At 38.4% G+C, this 18,556-nt stretch overlaps 1 protein-coding gene across 2 annotated transcripts in view; it reads right to left on the reverse strand.

The window, feature by feature from the left end:
* The window catches only part of Naam (Nicotinamide amidase), a 256,895-nt gene that overhangs the window by 173,504 nt on the left and 64,835 nt on the right, over nucleotides 1-18,556 (reverse strand). Inside the window, exon 1 of one of the 2 annotated variants that reach the window (XM_065219142.1) lies at nucleotides 70-229. The exons of the other annotated variant lie outside the window; for it this stretch is intronic. Coding sequence (XP_065075214.1) covers nucleotides 70-108 — 39 coding nt within the window. The 5' untranslated portion in view covers nucleotides 109-229. Of the gene's footprint in view, nucleotides 1-69; nucleotides 230-18,556 lie in introns of those variants that run through there. 2 annotated transcript variants of the gene reach the window in all.

Here is an 18,556-nt window from a genome sequence, read left to right on the forward strand (position 1 = left end):
ACGATCTGCACATTTCCCGCGTCGTAGGAAATTGAAGTTCTGACTTATGATTTTTCTTCATCGACTCACCTCGAATCCAAACTCGGCGACTTCTTGTTCGGAGCTCATTTTTCTTCAAACTTCCACAGTGAATTTAATAACACAACCACCTCGACCGGTTCGATGCAAACTGACGATGTGCAGTGAAACGCAAAACCGCTCACAGATGACTGATTGCGAATCGAATGAGAACCGACCGACGATGCTAGCGTATATAATCTAATCAACTGCGGGGGGCGCGGGATGCACCTACCCTGCCCTCCTATATAAACGGCCAGACCAACAATGCCTAACCGCTCGTTCGCAGGCAGAAACAAATTGCGACTAAATGCGAACTATTCTGGGAGGTAGTGGTGGATACTTTGGGTGGATTTTTTTTTCAGATGTGTACTGAAGTTAAACTCTAATTCACTTCAAATCTTCGTTGCGTGAAGCGAAACAAATACTACTTTTTAGAAACGCTCCATCGTGACCATTCGCTTAAGATGTCTTGAGCTTATAGGAGGTGCTCTTGTATACTCCGTTTGTGGACAAAAAGGAGCGCGGGAAGAGGAGTCAGGAAAGGCAGCATCGTTGACGTCAGTTCAATGGATAACCTTCAGTTACTGGAATAAAATGGAAAGGCATACTTTCTGTCCCATTCAATAGTTGTTTGCTTGCAAGTCAGAGCACCTTGTACCTAGATACATCTTGCATTCGCTAGGGGCAACCCAAACATCCAGCTAATCATCTATCTCACTCTGCTTTACGACGAATAAAAGTGCCTCTGAGTGTCTACATAGGTAGATGATATAGATCAAACACGCAAAATTGAAATATGGGCTTGGCTTTTGATTGGATTTGTTACCGATACGAATCCGTTATAATTTGGGTATCAACATGTCGGGATTGAATTATGCCATTATCACCGCTCAACTAGAAAATTAACTTGAATTGGTTTATTTATGACATTACAATGAGCATTTCGATTGATACTAACTTGTTTTATTTTCGGTTACATGTTCCGTGTTTTGGGTGCTCAGTTGGTAAAGGCGTAGCTATAAAGCAAGCCCATACTGAAGGCAGCTGGGTTCGATTCCCGGTCCGGTCAAGGAATTTTTCGGGTAATTTCTCAACTTCCCTGGGCAATAGAGTATGATTGTACTTGCCACACAATAATACTAATGCAAAATGGTACAGGATACAGAGCTCTCAACACAATTAACAACTGTGAAAGTGCCCAAAGAACTCTAAGTTGTGCGCCGGAACACAGTGGGGCCAATCATATAAATTTACGGACAAAACCTCATAACTCCTGAAATTCAAGTTATAGAAGTTTGGTGTGCTCGGCAAAGTTTTTCAGGTGAATAAGAGATCTATTTTTTGATATCATTCGTTTTGATCTAGATCACTATAGTTTGATCTAGATCAGCTAAATATTTTAAAGGAAGCAGGCTATTGAAAAAAAATCTTCAATAAAGTTTTCCAGATGGATGAGAGCTAGCTTTTGATACAATTGGAACTCACCCTGATGATTACAGGTCGGACTCGATTGTCCGGAGGCTTGAAACAAATTCCTCTCCAGATAATCGAATCATCCGACCCATTTTTCTATGCCGTTTATCCAGAACAGTTTATGTGTCCAAATTGGACGTTTTAAAATTATTTTATTCCTTGGAAAACAACTTTCAATCATATTTTGGACGACCAATTTTCATTTCACCAACGATTTGAGTGGATATATCTAGATAGAGCTGGAATTAGGGCGTAACAGCTTTTGTAAACAATGACTTCCATAGATGATTACTAGGAATTCAATGCACGCCCACGCAGACCAATATAACCATCGGATAGGGAAAGTCTTTCCCTACCCGATGATGATGTTGGTTTGCGTGGGCAAGCCTTGAATGTCTAGAAATCATCAAGAGAAGTCATTGTTTAAAAAAGCTGTTAGGCCCTAATTCCAGCTCTATCCAGATATGAACACTCTATGATAATTGTTCAAGACTTCAGCTTGATCATGTATGATTGAATTTGACGATCTTCATCTGCCTTTCATCTGAAAAATCACATCTCTCAGATATTCTCTCAAATAACAGGTTACTCAAAAAATATTCCAAAGACCTCCTCAAACATCTCAAATCTCACTTCCTCAAATATGTGTTCAAGACTTCAGTTTGAACAGGTATCATTCTTGTAATTGTAATTGTTCAGTGTATAGGCTTTGTCAACCGCTAAGTTGGCTTATCTAGGGACTAACCCCCTAGTCTATACACCTACTGTCCTTCCCGTTGCACTCGTCAGCTCGTGCGAAACTCTATACACACATGGGTGGTCGTATCCGGGTCCTCCCCTGAGTAGGCTCGTGTCCGTCCAGGTTCTGGTACATTAACTTGTATCTATGCATCACAGACAAACAGACGTAACTCTTCATTGTGTATCTTCGTTCATGCATTTAACGTTTGATTTGAATATTATCAGTTCCGCGAACTACTCGCCGCAGCGCTGGCATCGGATCACTTTGACGTTTGTATATATTCTATAGAACTTTTATGCAATATTGTTTACGTGTTAGCGAGCAAGCTTGTTTTCCGCGAGAAGCCAGAGAGATGTCGTTACTGAGGTTATATGTTTTGAGATACTATGTTTTCAAGAACAAGTTTTTCTAAGAGTTACGTCTGTTTGTCTGTGTATGCATGGTAATTATACTTTACAACTCACCTTTTGATTATAAATGTCGATAATGCTGAAACTATATGAATGTTAGTGATCATTATTAGGTGTGTGCTGCTATAGCAATGGAGTAGTAATTGAAGGAAATGAGGTTCTCATGTGGCTTATAGGTAATTCTAAAATAGATAAATCATTAGAGTGATGCAAAATTTGAAATTTTTGCTCCACAATACTTAAACGATTCCAAATCGGATCCTGACTAACCTCTCAAAATTTGAACCCATTTGGTGAGAAACTGAGATGGCACAAACCATTTGAAGTTTGTATGGGAATTACTATGGTTAAACCAAGATTTTTGTTCATGTCTATCTAATAATTCACCATATCGGTCTGCTTCAAAACTTTCAACTGTACTTGTAGGAAATTTTCCCAGCTACAACTTTGCTCAAGATCACTTTTTGGTTAAATGCAAGGATCGAAAGTTATCAATGGTTCAATGCGCTTATGTCTTATGATCATGCTCAATTAAGCTCAGCAGGCAACATCAGTGCTGTAAATTCTCAAAATCATTTGAACATTTTTGATGAAAATGAGAAAAGTAGCTATTCGCTATCAAAGGGGACCTCCTCCGAATGGGTGATATCAGTTGCTTAGTCATTTGACGAAGGCATGGATCATTCTCATTTGAGAAACGCTATATATCATTCGATTGAGTGTAACCTACACACAAACGGAGCTCTGGTCGACATTCCGGCGAAAAAGCTAAGCCAACCTGACTTCTATCAAACCCCAACCCGATGTTGACCCGACATTGACCCGACATAAACCCAAAATTGACCCGACATTAACACGACATTGGGTCGACATCGACCTTAAATTAGCCTTACATTGATCCGACATCGGGTCGACTTGTCTGTTCGGGACCATTTTCCTGGATTTCTTCCATACTCCACTGTCGTATATCAAATGATACTGAGTGACTCAATTGACAGTGACAATGAGCTTCGAATGAGAAAGGGGCTCTTCAAATTATGGTCATGTGAGAATTCGTTTACACAGAATTGATTGAATGGTTGTAGTGGTTCATCTTCAATCGAATGATATGAAAATTTACAGCACTGGGCAACATTGGTGTTTCTGAGGCGTTGAATAGGACACAAAAATCATGGCTACTGTGTTGCAAAATACAGTGTTGCCTACAGAGCAGCTGCTTGATCATGTCATAAGTTTACCAATCTCTTAAATAATTAATAACTTTTTCCTGTCTCGTTTTACATAGAAACGATCTTCAGCAAAGCTGTAGCTGAGAAAATTTTCTATAAGAATGGTTATCGAACTGTTTCGCAGATCAATATGGAAAAAGACTAGAAGGCAATGAACAAAAAGTTGAGATTTCCCATAGTAATTTACATGCAAACTTCAAATGCGAAATCTGTTTCTAACCAAATGAGTTGTAACTTTGGGAGGCTAATCAGGACCCAATTTGAAACCATTTAAGCACTGTGGAACGAAAAAGTCAAATTTTGCATCAGTCTAATAAATCATGCAAGCACACACCTTTTACAATTCTTATCCTATTTACCAGTTCCGTCCAGTATAAATGGCCTAATCCTTTCTGACTGCTTACTCTCTCACGTTTTCTCGTTTTTTTCCTTCTTCCTATTGAAAATCTGGCCGTGTTCCCATTTGTTCTCAGGTAGGTAATATTGGTACATGAGGGGAAGAAAGAAATAGAACAGAGTTAAGTGTGAGTTGCATGCGTTGGTTAGTCGTTTGGGTCATGGTGTTGTGTTCCCTATTTTATTTGCCTCTATTCAGCTCTCAGATCGCCCCCTCCCCCAAACTATTGCGGATGAGAAAAAGAACCCATATTTGGTAACCTCTCACGAGCTGCAATGCATAAGATATGAATAACAAAAAAAAATCTAGAACGGGGCTTAAACATATAACATTTTCTAAGACTGAACATGATTAGTATAGTATGAATAATGAGAATTGTATGAAGAAAAGACGATCTCAGAAGAAAGTTCCCTAGCAATAAAACTATTACGCTGTGCTAAAGGGCGAACACGAAATTATTGCGACACATTCAACAGGGCATAACTTTTTTACCATTGGGTAAAAATCAACCAAATTTTGCACACTTTCTCATTGATGTGTATTGTGTACATGTTGTCAAACTCGAAGTCGTGTTTTTCGATTCAAGAAAATGGAGGTGAACCAACGCGAGTTGAGAGAATAAATTCCACCTGGAATTTCCTGACCTGTCGCACCGACAGTTGGGAAAAATGTTGAACATTCACCATTCAACCGTCTCCAGAGTGTTGAAGCGGTTCCAGGAGCGGTTGACGTTGGACCACGGCAAAGGAGCTGGAAGAAAACCGGGATCGGAGAACAAAAAGCCGGAGGGAAAGGTGAAGCGGATGATTAAAGCAAATCCCAACGTCTCAAGCCGTGATTTGGCTAAAAAGATCGGCATGTCGCAGAGCTACGTCCAGAATGCAAAGAAGAGAGCTGGACTACATACATACAAGGTACAGAACTTCCCAAACCGCGATGAGCGGCAACAATCGACGGCTAAAACTCGAGCACGGAAGCTCTACGAGAAGATGCTGACAAAATATGGCTGCTGTGTGATGGACGACGAAACGTATATAAAAGCCGATTTTAAGCAAATTCCGGGGTTGGAGTTTTTCACCGGCAAGAGCAAGTTCGATGTGGACGACAAATTTAAGAAGAAGAAAATGTCAAAGTTCGCCTCCAAATATCTCATTTGGCAGGCCATCTGCTCTTGCGGACTGAGGAGTGAGCCTTTCGTGACAAAGGGCACAGTAAATGGCGAGATCTGCAAATCTGAGTGCCTCGAGAAGCGCCTTTTGCCGTTCTTGCAGCAGCACGACGAAGCTCCGCTATTTTGGCCAGATTTGGCATCATGCCACTATTCTAAAAGTGTCCTGGAGTGGTATGAGGCCAATTCTGTCCATTTTGTTCCAAAGGACATGAATCCGCCAAACTGTCCGGAGCTGCGCCCGGTGGAGCAGTACTGGGCAATAATGAAGCGGGAACTTCGGAAGAGCAAGAAGACAGTCAAAGACGACCCTAATAAAAATTGTATGGTTAATTTGCTTAACGACGTGTTCTGGGTATCATCCAAACCATTTGTGGAATAGTTCAATGATTTGGGTTATCGTTCGTTTATGGTTATTTTTTATTAGGGGAGAAGGACATGTTAAGAAAATAGAAAATAACTGAGAAAATGGTACCGGATGACACTGTAAAGACTTTGATGGAGGGCATCAAGCGAAAATGCGTTCAATTTTACACTCAAGGCTCCATCGATTAACTTTTCTTTTGATTTTTGAAGTAAATATATGTATAAAACTACCCTAAAATTTTGGTTTGATTCTAAACATTATAAGAAAATTGGCATGACATTTTCGGTGTCGCAATAATTTCGTGTTCGCCCTTTAATATGAGTTATTTCAAAATGGTCATCCATACTCAGAAACTATACCCGACCTCAACAAACTGTACCGAAATCAGAACAGCTAAACTACTCGGTTAGATTTTGGCATTTCATTGTATTAAGCTATCTCACAGAGATCAGACGTCCAAGTTCGGTCAGAAACTTGTATAAAGTTAAGTGGAAACGTTGCCGTTACGTAGCGCTAGCATCTCCTGATTTCCTCTATAAATTTATCACTTTCGACCAATTTGGCGCTAGTATCGATAAATTATCTGCTGAAAATTGCCACTTGGCGCTACCAGCACTTAGTGTCTAGTGTAAGTTTTGCAACGCCAGCGCCATCTTGTTGTCAAAGAGGGTTTTTGAGTGGGGAAGTCGCCGTTAGTGGCGCTTAAGTCGAATAGGAATGTTTACACATGTTTTTAAAGAAATTTTGGAGCCTCAACGTCTGTATTCTGTGCCTATCTTATATCGAGCTCTTTTCAACAATTGCAACATGTGAATAATGCAGAACAAGTTTAAAATTGTTGTAGAGCCAAAATTGGTTTTGAAGGAAGGTCAAACTACAAACGAACAGCTCAGCCGCTCTGAACCCTATGAAAATTATGCTTTCCCAATATGGTACATTCTCTTACTATAAACCTGTCATTTCTAGCCTATCTGAACTATTTAATAAATGGAAACTATAACATGGGTTACAATCCTCCTAAGCGGGCCCTCCGCATCCTATCTCTGTCTTATCTCAAATGCCAATGGTTTTAATGTATCAATATATACATTGGAAATGACGTTCAATCAAATAAACCCATCCCCACTCACTTGGCCAGGCTTCAGAATCATCCAGTGGGCAGTGCGCTCTACACTCCAATTTTACCCCTTTGAGTGTTGATTAATCACAATGAGCACGGACTTGAGGTTACTAGAGTATTAAATAATCTAGGTCCTATTTAGGATTATATCTGAAAAATCCAAATTTGGCCAACGCCCACCAAGACTTCAGTTTGAACAGGTATCATTCTGCACAAAAATTCAAATTATATCGCTCAGACATTATTTCAAAGGGCTTCAAGTGATCAGAGATCTCCACAAAATCTTCAAGACATTTGTTTTAGACTTCAGCTTGATCAGGTATCATTCTTAAGATCTTCAACTACGCAACAATTCTAATCACAACTCCCAGTTGTTCTCTCTAATACCTAGTTACTCAGAAACTATTCCAAAGACCTCCAGGTGATCATAGATCAACATTCAACTACACAACCATTCAAATCATATCTCCCAGATACCCTCTCAACATACCAGCTTGCCCAGAAATTATTTATAAACACCTCCAGTTGATCATAGATCTGCAAAAAATCCTCAACATATTTGTTTTGGACTTCAGCTTTATCAGGTTGCATTCTAAAGATCTCCAACTGTCCAAAAATTCAAATCACATCTCCCAGGTATTCTCACATCACACCGGGTTCCCATTGGCGTAGCTAGATAATTTATATGGAGGAACTCGCGAAGATGCTATTCAATCAAATTGCGTCAATGCAACTTGTGGTTGGGTAATTGTTTTCTGTGACCAATATTGAGGCTTTCTATTATTTAATGGTGAAACAATCAATTTGGTTATATTTATTTCATAACAACGATTGAGACCTCGATTGTGGGAGCCTTAAAAGCTTACTGATTTTGAACGAGCAATGATCGTTTGTTCATGCTTTTTTGTAATGAAATGCGTTCGGATCTCACAAATTTAAGCACATCAATCTTAAGAAAATTATCAGAGTTAGGTAATTCCATGATTTTTGGGACTAGCTTTTTTAGGTTCTGAATATTTCATCATCAGTTAACCTCACACATATTTAGGAAACAAAATTAAATGCTAGGAGTTTGAATTTTATAATTTTATAAAACTCTGGCTTTGAAACATGGTAAAGTGCACACAGAATAAATTTCATACATTTAGGACTTAGGAAAATGTTACATATATATGTATAAATTCTTCGAATACAAATATTAATAAAAGTCAAAGAAATTAGATCAATTGTTATAATTGTAGGACTAAGTTAAAATTGAGACCCTTCCTAGATAGTAATTTCAATAAAAATTTAGTATATGAATGTTTACAACAAATGAAACAAGCATTTCAATAATTATAATATGTTTAACCTAATCAAAAGATTTATTTAAAATCCACAAAATAAATATGCTCAAAACAAAGATCGACGAAATTTTGTTCAAAATAAATTTTAGAGATTAAAAATGGCTTTGATGTCATAGACTTAGACAAGCTTTGAATCTCCTGGACTTAATTGAATCCAATGAAAATTATTAAGAGATGAACTAAAAATCTCTCAAATAAAGAATTTAAAAAAAAATCCAATATAAACTAGGCGATTGTTTCAGCCTCTGGCGGTGAATAGGGGAACCCTCAAAATAGTGAGGAGGGTGGAAATTTTCACCGTTGAGCATAGGAAGAGCACAATATTTTTACCTTTCCTGATTAATTTATCCACCGCAGGTGCTTGAAAGCATCATCCACGTGGAATATTTTGTTTTCTGTATTGGCAAATCAAAGTTGGCACTCGTGGAGAATAGAAGAACTATGAAAGTGATGATGGTTTCAAAATTTTACACGGTGAGGTATACGAGTACAATCTTAAAATGCTTCTATTTTGAAAATGGAGCATTTTATTTAAATCTGGTTAATGCTACGTTAGTAGAAAACATAAGGACTACTCAATAAACATATAATATAGAAAAAAATAATTTCTTTTCTGATTTTTAAGTGTACACATAGATTTCAGCTTTTCTACCACTATAGCAGAAACCAGATTTAAATAAAATGCTCCATTTGAAAAATAAAAGCATTTTAAGATTGCATTCGTATACCTTCCCGTGGAAAATTTTGAAACCATCATCACTTTCATAGTTCTTCTATTCTCCACGAGTGCCAACTTTGATTTGCCAATCGGGTTTGCACCAGCCAGCATCCATATATTTTTGATGAGAAAAATTAAGATTTTTAAAATAGGGCTTTTTAATAGAAACTAAACGATCGATTCAACCTCTGGTGATGAATAGGAAAACGTCAAAAAGAGTGTTGTGAGCAGAAATTTCTACCGTGAGACAGGAAACACTTTTTTACTGTTCTTGATAAATTGATTTATCAACGATGCTCCAAAACTTGATCTACAGTTGAAAAATTTAATTCTGTAACGTTTTTGCAAAGATCCTGCTGGTGTTCAGGAACATTTTTGTTGAGAAAAATGGAAAATTAGAAAAGTGCCTTAGTGGTTATGATCTTCCGGATTTCTTGTGTGTGAATAGTTAAGGTACAAATCAGTTCAGATCTGTGGAAAATCGTACAATAAGACAATGACCGATGGAAATTGGCTAGGTATTGAATTAAAAAAGCATTAATTTGCGTTGTGAAAAATAGTTATTCTGATGTAAACAAACGGTTTGGTTGACGTTTCTTCTCGGACTCGCGTGGCGCACTCTACGTTGGTGGTGCATTAAAAAGGCCTATTGTCTCAGCGGTTATGATCTTCCGGATTTTTAATGTGTGGTTATTTGAGTTGTAAATCAGTTCAGATCTGTAGATAATCGAAAAATAAGACCTCTCCCGATGGAAATTTTCAAGTTGTGCAATAAAATGTACATTATTTTGAATTTTGAAAATCGTAAAATGGATTGGATGACATTTCCTCTCAAAATCGGCTAGCGCACTCTACATTGATGGTGCATGAAAAGCAATGAGATATACATACAGGAGTGACACATGATACACTCAAAAAATTGCACACGTCATCATCATGTGTCTTACACTTAATTTTGCGCTTATTGTGAAACAAATCCATGAACCATGCCTGAACACTATGAATTTGAATTGTGACACACTTAGATTCTATGTGCCTCATATGGTGATATCAATAGCTTTGCACATCATAGTTCAATATTCTACAATATTCTACCACAGACAAAATTCTACTTTATCGACTTCTACTTTACCGACTCTAAAAATGAATCGACAAATATATAAAAAAAAATTCAGAGGCCAGAGCTTTCACATATCTTTTTAATGGGTCTGATTTGGGATTCGATCATGAACTGTTGGGGTGTGCTGCTGTCGGAGTCTTCGTTCGATCTCACTGTGCCACGGTTGTTCTCATATATGAGGCGGGTTGATAGGATATAGTCACAACTCTTGTTTTCGATGTTTACCTTTCTGAGCAATCAATTCACATCGTATTGAAATGCAAAACACTTTAAATCCATCTGTTTTGAACAGTAGTGTGATTCAATGTGCAATACACTTGAAAAGATAGTGAAAGATTTTCAACTTTTCAAAGTTTGAAACACTAGAAATTAACGTGTATAACACATTGAACTAAGGTTAAATACACTTAAAGTAAATGTGATTGTGCATTTAAAAAATCAAGAGTTTAAACACTTCGATCAAACGTGTGGAATTTTTTGAGTGTAGTGTTTGTTTGTGTTTGAGAGCAATCCTACGAAACATTTTCGGAGATAAAAGTGGTGACGACACAAGAACCAACTCTCCGAACAAAAATCGTGATTGTGACGTTGCAACTTTATTGTCTCCGGTGCCTGAAGCTTCGGGTACACGGGACCACACTACCACCCATAAAGTTTGCCCCGCTTACTAATACATTCGTATGAGGCATTGCCTCACCTATAGGTAAAGCACATAGCATGAAAAGAGCCTATATAATAGAGCTAATATACTATAGAGGAAGAATAGCGCTGGTGTTCCCTTTGTTCCTATGTTGAATAATACCGGGTACAGAACTGTCAAACTGCATAGTTTTTTCTCGCTTTGACAGTTTTGTCCCTATTAGATGTAAGGAAAAGATGTTTCGACAGCGACGGCAGCGCTATTCTGCCTCTATAGTTTATTAGCTCTATTGCCTATATTGATGTACATATTGCTCTTTCCAATGCACAATTCTTAGCGTCCTACAAATCCAACCCACCATCGCCTGAACTACTATAATTAATTCGAAAACTTGCCGCAGGAATTCTAAATAACTCATCAGCAAGCAGAATATAAAAGCGACAAATTATTATAATTGTCATCATATGGGTACAATACCTTTTGCCCCAAAAAAAAAAGACTTCCAGAATTTTCCATTTTACACAAACGCTTCTAAACGCCTGAAGGGAGCAGAAATAAAATGTAACAAACATCGTCTCACCAGCAGTTTGGTTCTGGTGGCGTCCTTGGAAAATTGACAACCGTTTTGGGGTGCCAAAGAAAATCTCTCAATCAGAAGAAGTTGCCAGACGGTACATGACTTGACGTGGGTCGTGTGCTACAGTTTGGGTATATAGGGTAGACGGGGCAAGACAGCCACCCGGACCAGATGAGCACCCTTTAAATTTACAGCAACAATTTTACCTTTCAACAATGATTCTAAGATGCAACGTTCCAAAAATGATTTAGAAACAGTGCTGATAAAAATCATTCCTTCTACACTCAACTTAGCTGAAAATGAAGACAACCTTAACAGATAGACCAACTATAGTCGCTATATTAATAGTCTGGCGGATAAAATTTCGATCTATTAAAAAGTGGAACCAATTCAATATACTTTAGACCAACAATTGAAAAGATAATATCAACATTTATAAACAAAACGTTGATTATTCTTTTCTCGCCAATCGAACGCAAATTACCAGCATCATCGGATAGGAGAAACTTGCCCAAACCCAAAGATGGTGTTAGTTTGCGTAGGCGTGCCTTCAGTCACGAGAAAATGGGTTATGAAGTTTTGATCACAATAGCTGGTGTGCTCTTTTCTGTTGTTGGTCGGGATTTGCTCGATTGGTTCCGCTATTTAACAGCTCAATTGGTTCCCGAGATTCTATCCGCCAGACTATGAATATAGCGACTATAACCCGAGCAAAGTCGGTTAACAAACTGAAAGCAAATCGATATTAAAGTGTGCAGTTCCTATCATAATGAAAACTCATTTTGATTTCAACTGTTGCGACATAAGTCTGATATCATATTGTGCTTTCATTATGCAGTCAAGACGTTTTAAATGAAAGCAACTTAACTTGAAGTTCTGCTGTTTACGTCTTGTTTAAAATTTAATTGAAATTCATCTGTCGTTGAACTAATGATTATCGTTTATCTGATTTGCTTAACACATTTTAGGTCATTCGGGACTTGCCCGCGGTGAGATTGGAGCCTAAGTCTTTCAGCTTGAGAAACATGAATGGTAACCATTTACTCTAGGCCCGTATTCAGTTAAACATTATAAATGCAAAATCAGTAATCAAATTGATTTCATTGAAAGCAGGATTAGTTTTCCGTTTGCTTCAACAGTGTAAATTTTGCTCTCATTTTTGCTGTGTTAACCGTTAAGTCAACCAAAATGAGATCAACTGGAGTATTCAAAATAAGTTACATCATAACAGCAAATTTTGATTTCAATTTGATCTTCAGCTTTGCTCGGGAAGACCAACTACCGGAATGAATTTGAAATTGGCATAAACACATTCTCTTGATCAAGGCAACCTCTGAGTATCAAAGTAAATATTTGTTTTTGTTCATTCGTGACTGGAAGTTTATTATCGCTTGTGTTGTTGTCAATATCAATACTCATCTTAATCTTGGTGGGGATGATTTTGAGGATCAAATGTAAAACGATTATTTTCATATCAAACAAATACAGTGCTGTAGAACGTGTTGTGTTGGTTTTTATACACAGATTGATGGAAAATTATTGCCTCATGCTGAATTAATGATAATATCGAGGTTTTAGGCTCTGGAATCGACAATATTCAAAATAATCATTTTGCCCAAAATAAATTTGATTATTTTCTTTGACTATATGTTTTTAGTATTACTTCTACGTGAAGTCAACGATTTACATAGTTGAAGATGCTGCTGGCCACTGCTGGCCACCAGTGGTGGCGGGGGGGGGGGACACACCCCTCACCATCCCTCTCCAAAGGGGGAGTTTGGTAAAGAGAGATGAAAAAACCGATTTGTACCTTCCTTAAAAGTTGTCCTAGTTCGCTATTCTAATATCTATATACAATCTTCACACTGCCGTACTCTAACGGAACTATCAACTCTATGCTTTCATCTACTCCATCTATCGTATAAAAATTACCACTACAGTCTGTTATTTGAAATTAGCATCTTCAACTATTGATTATTTTGCTTTTGAGGATCACTTCTGATTTTGACAATTTTGGGTTGGATAATCAAGCAGTGGTGAAAATCAACAAACGCGTATTCGTTGATGTATAATGAACTCATTTCGACAGTGAGCATGCATAAGGGCCTATACGCGATGATCGATTCTCTTCGTCGATTTTCTCTTTTGTTAATAACTCGCTAGATTTAACGTTTCTCGGTGCGTTTGCTGTTGCTTTTGATACCCAATACAGCCTGTTACTACTCTGCATTGAAAATCGATGAAGAGAATCGATCATCGCGTATTCGCCCTTATGCATGCTCACTGTCGATTTGTTCGTTTTGATCGTACTTCACAGCGAAGATATTCAAAACGAACGCAATTCATCTACACTGGGTTGAAACGATATGCCTTGCACCTGATGGTAAATGATAAAAACAGACATTGTTTAGGAATAATCAAAAAAAAAATCAAGAAATTGATGACAATTTTGCCTACCGAGAAAAATCCTCTCTTAGCAATGAGAATTTGTGGTAATCAATAAACCTTTTCAAGATTAGTTTATTACAACATTCACTTAAATAACTGTTCAATATAGTTTAAGCGCCGATTCAAAAAAGCATGCTATATTTTTCTGTTTCATTTGTATGGGAGCCCCCCCCTTACATAGGAGGAAGGGGTCTCAAACCATCATAAGAACCTTTCCCTGCCCCAAAAACCCCTGCATACAAATTTTCACGCCGATCGGTTCGGTAGTTTCCGAGTCTATAAAGGTCAGACAGACAGACAGAAATTCATTTTTATATACATAGATAGATAGATAGATAGATAGATTAGCTCATCGCGTGCTCTCAACTTAGATGCCCTTCCACAGTTATTAATTGAGAGCTTTCGATGCCTGTACCATTTTTGCATTCGTATAATTTTGATACAAGTACAATTATACTCTATGCTCGGGGAAGTCGAAAAATTTGCCAACCCAAAAAAATCTTAGACTGGACCGGGAATCGAACCCAGCCACCTCCAACATGGTCTTGCTTTGTAGCTGCGCCTTTACCGACAGATCTAAGGGAGGCCTGTATTAACTAAATAATATAATTCTTAAATATTCAAGCATATAAATAATAAAATTCTTAAATACAAAAACAACTTCTGTATGGGTGCTCATCTTGCCTTAAACGGTGTAAAAAGTTACTTTTTTTATTTATTTTTAAAAAATCCAAAATTTAATACAATGTTGTATTCATGCATTCGTGCTAGAACACCCATGCAAAAACTAGGATAGGCAATATTTCAATGTATGAATTGCAATTATTACATATTAAACTGATGTCAACCTTAGGGTGGCCATCTTGCCCCGTCTACCCCTCCACATACAAAACTCACGCTTCTTCCCTTGGTCTAATTGAACTTTGCCGAAAAGTAGGTATGGCAGTGCCTTTGACGAGCTTGTTTATGATACTTTGAAGCGGAGATTCTTCATTGGGATAGGGCACGTCAAGTTGAGTTTGGACCGGCAACCGGCCGACCGGTACGGGGCGGTGGTGCTCGCAGAGTGGTTTAATTAAATAAGAAAAATGTTAGAATATTAATAGCTTGTGACTGAAACTTTTTGACAATAGATGGATGGTTGGATCAAGCACGGTTGGTTGGTTGGTTGGTTGGCTGTCTGTAACTTGAGCCATTGCGTGGGTGGACACAATTTAGGCAGTGCTCGCCATAAATGAGTTATCGCTAGGATTTTAAAACGAGAACACTTCGACAAATTTTATCAGCGGGCAGAAATGGTACAGAGGGATAAGAAACATTAATCAGATCAGACGGGGCTAAATTAAGATGTTTCCTTGAGTCCTATTTTTTCTCATTATTAGTGACTTTCAACAAGTGGCCAGAATGCAAATTTCAGCAAACAACGCGTGGAGAGAATAAAAATAAATCTGTTTGCACGGCCAACAAAGTTATTTTGTTTACAAGGTTTGGCAACCCGCAATTTTGTGTTTACTTCGAGTGACTTTTAATTTGAGCGAATATCTTTTAAAGCTTAAGACTTCCCCCCCTACGGAAAAAAAAATAACGAAATGTTCAATATCTATCATTGAAAAATCAGCGTCAATCCAAGTATGTTCTAAAAAATAATGATAAAAATAAATTTTAACAGCGGAAAAACAATGCAGCGTTTATTTTATTGATTGCTTTCTGAAAGAAACAACCCAAATGAGATTTTGGTACATAGCCTCAATTATGGCCATAGAGCATTTCATACTGCTAATATTACATGAGATTTGAATTTTACAGCACGTATAAAATTACATTATTATGAAACGAAAGACGTGTAAATTTCAAACCACATGTAAAAATGCGTTATTAATCATGTAGTCCGTTTGTTACATTTAATTAAACGGAAATTTACAGGTTTTGTTTGAACTGTGTATGGTTTTGACAGTTCGGATCACTGCACATTTAAATTGGCCGTTTACGGTATTCGGGCATAAGTCAGAATTAATTGCCATGTCGGTTTGTCGGTGGTAATGGTTCTTAATAATCCATTATTTGTAAGGTCCACGTCCAAAAAACCATAATACAAACTGTAAGGTTAAAACTTTATCACACAAACGTTCATGTAAAGTTCCATAACCATTTCCGTTAAAGTTTAGCAGTGATTATAAACAATTTTTAATCATTTTTTGTAAGGTCAAGTAATGGTTCCCATTTATGTGGGCAATTGTCTACGCAGGGGACGGGGAGGGGCAAAAAACTAAAAAACGGTCAAGGTAGTTAATGAACAGCCCCTAAACGACGGACATACTAAAACGCGCAAAAATTGGTCAACTTCAAATTGATGTATTTCTGTTAAAAATGCATTTAAAAAACCTGAAACGCTGCATTTGGTAGTTGAGTGTATATACAATGGTTACTATGATGAGTTTTCACCGTTTGCTCTGGCGTCCAAGCAAGAGGAGCAGCGTGTCAAAATTTTGCTAGCGCAGCAAGAGAATCCGATGTCTGTTGACCGGCAGGAAGCCTGGAAGCGGCGGCAATCGAAGTCTGGACGTGGCAGCGACGAAAAAGAAGGTGGCGGTGAAATATAAGCGAAATCCTAACCACTCCATCCGGGACGTCACTGACAAGCTCAATGTCTCCCATACTACTGTGCTGCGGGCCAAGAAACGAGCCGGGTTGTCGACGTTTAAGAACGTGAAGGTGGCGAACCGAGATTACAAACAAAACACGTCGGGAAAGCAGCGGTCCCGAAAGCTGTATACGAATCTGCTCACAAAGTTCGACTGCGTAGTCATGGACGACGAAACTTCTTAGAAGGCGGATTTCAAGCAGCTTCCGGGACAGGAATTTTATACCGCATCAGGAAAAGGGAAGGTGGCTGAAATTTTCAAAACTATCAAACTATCGAAGTTCCCGAAAAAATAATTCGTCGGGCAGGCCATATGCACGTGTGGTCTAAAAAGCGGCATTTTCATTACTACGGGAACCATCATAACTACGGGTAATCAACCATCCTCACCCTCCCAACAGCCCAGAACTCCACCCTATTGACCGGTATTGGGCCTTGGTCAAACGGAATTTCAAAAAAAAAAACTAATAAATCCATGGAAAACGAGCAGCAGTTTAAATTTAACTGGCGTTCGGCGGCGAATAAAGTTTTTTTTTATAATTACTTTATTTGTACAGGCTCAATCGAATAAACTTTACAGAGCCGAGTTATTCTTTGCGTTATACATTATTACTGTCTTAAATTTAAAGTTAAAGGAACTGGACCGAGTACTCGCGGTTGTCTCGAGGTTAGTGGAGATTTACATTTTTTTGGATGGGAAAAGGGAAGAAGGAGGTTTGAAATGTGGTTTACGATATAACTATTTAATTAATCCTTAAGCATGAAATTATTTCTATTCATCTTGGAAACAAACATTGAAAAAAAAACCCCACACGTACAAAATACAAACTAAACACAAGGTTAATCAAACTTATAATCTAAGGTTAATATCCTTAAAGTAAACATATATGAGTTTCATAAACTCCAGATCGCGTCTAGCCAAAATATCCCGAACTGGAACATTAGGTTGTCTACCTCGAGCCCGAAGGGAATCATAAAAATGTGATCTGACTCCACGATACTCCGCACAAGACCAAAGGATGTGATCAGCGTCTTGGTAACCTTGTCCACATTCACAGAGATTGCTGTCTCCCAACCCCACACGGAACAAGTGAGCGTTTAGACAATAGTGATTGGACATGAGACGAGACATCACGCGTATGAAGTCTCGACTCAAGTCCAACCCTTTGAACCATGCAAACTTCGACACCTTAGGGATAATTGAATGTAGCCATCGTCCCAAGCTCCCTTCACTCCATTGATGTTGCCAGCTAACGAGCGACTGCTGACGATAAATAGAAAAAAATTCACTATAGGCGATCTGTCGATCATAAATGTCGCCTTCCATAGCGCCCACCTTCGCAAGTGAATCCGCCTTCTCATTGCCCAAAATTGAGCAATGCGAAGGGACCCACGCGAAGGTGATGATGAAAGAGCGCACCGATAAAGTACTAAGCAGTTCTCGTATTTTCAAGAGAAAATACGAGAAGTGCTTTACCGGCCTAATAGAACGGATAGCCTCGACAGAACTGAGACTATCCGTAAAAATAAAGTAGTGGGCTGGAAGAAGTGAAGTAATAGTTTCCAAAGTGTAGTGAATTGCTGCCAGTTCAGCCACATACACAGAACAAGGAGCTTCAAGTTTTCGAGAGGCGCTATGAAATTCATTAAATACACCAAAACCAGCGGACTCCTCTATTAGAGATCCATCTGTGAAAAACGTTCTTGCAGAATCAACATGGCCAAACTTTGCAGCGTATAATGACGGAGCAATCATAGGACGATGATGCTCTGGAATTCCGCGGATTTCCTGCGTCATAGATAAATCAAAATTCACTGAATTGCCGAAATCGGAGAAGACTACACGATTGGGAATATTTCTTGAAGGGCTGACATCCTGTGTTAAATAAAGGTAGTACAAAGTCATAAAACATGTTTGAGGATTTAGCTCCAGAAGCTTCTCAAAGTTTTCGATCACCAGTGGGTTCATTACTTCGCAACGGGTGAGGAGCCTCAGAGATAACTCTGAAAAACGGACGGATAGTGGCAACATGCCCGCCAGCACTTCGAGACTCATAGTATGAGTCGAGTGCATGCATCCTAACGCGATACGAAGACAAC

This window comes from Ochlerotatus camptorhynchus, unplaced genomic scaffold (assembly GCF_037179485.1).
Source record: "Ochlerotatus camptorhynchus isolate MF236.1 unplaced genomic scaffold, CSIRO-AGI_Acam_v1.1 ptg000099l, whole genome shotgun sequence".
Lineage (NCBI taxonomy): Eukaryota > Metazoa > Arthropoda > Insecta > Diptera > Culicidae > Ochlerotatus > Ochlerotatus camptorhynchus.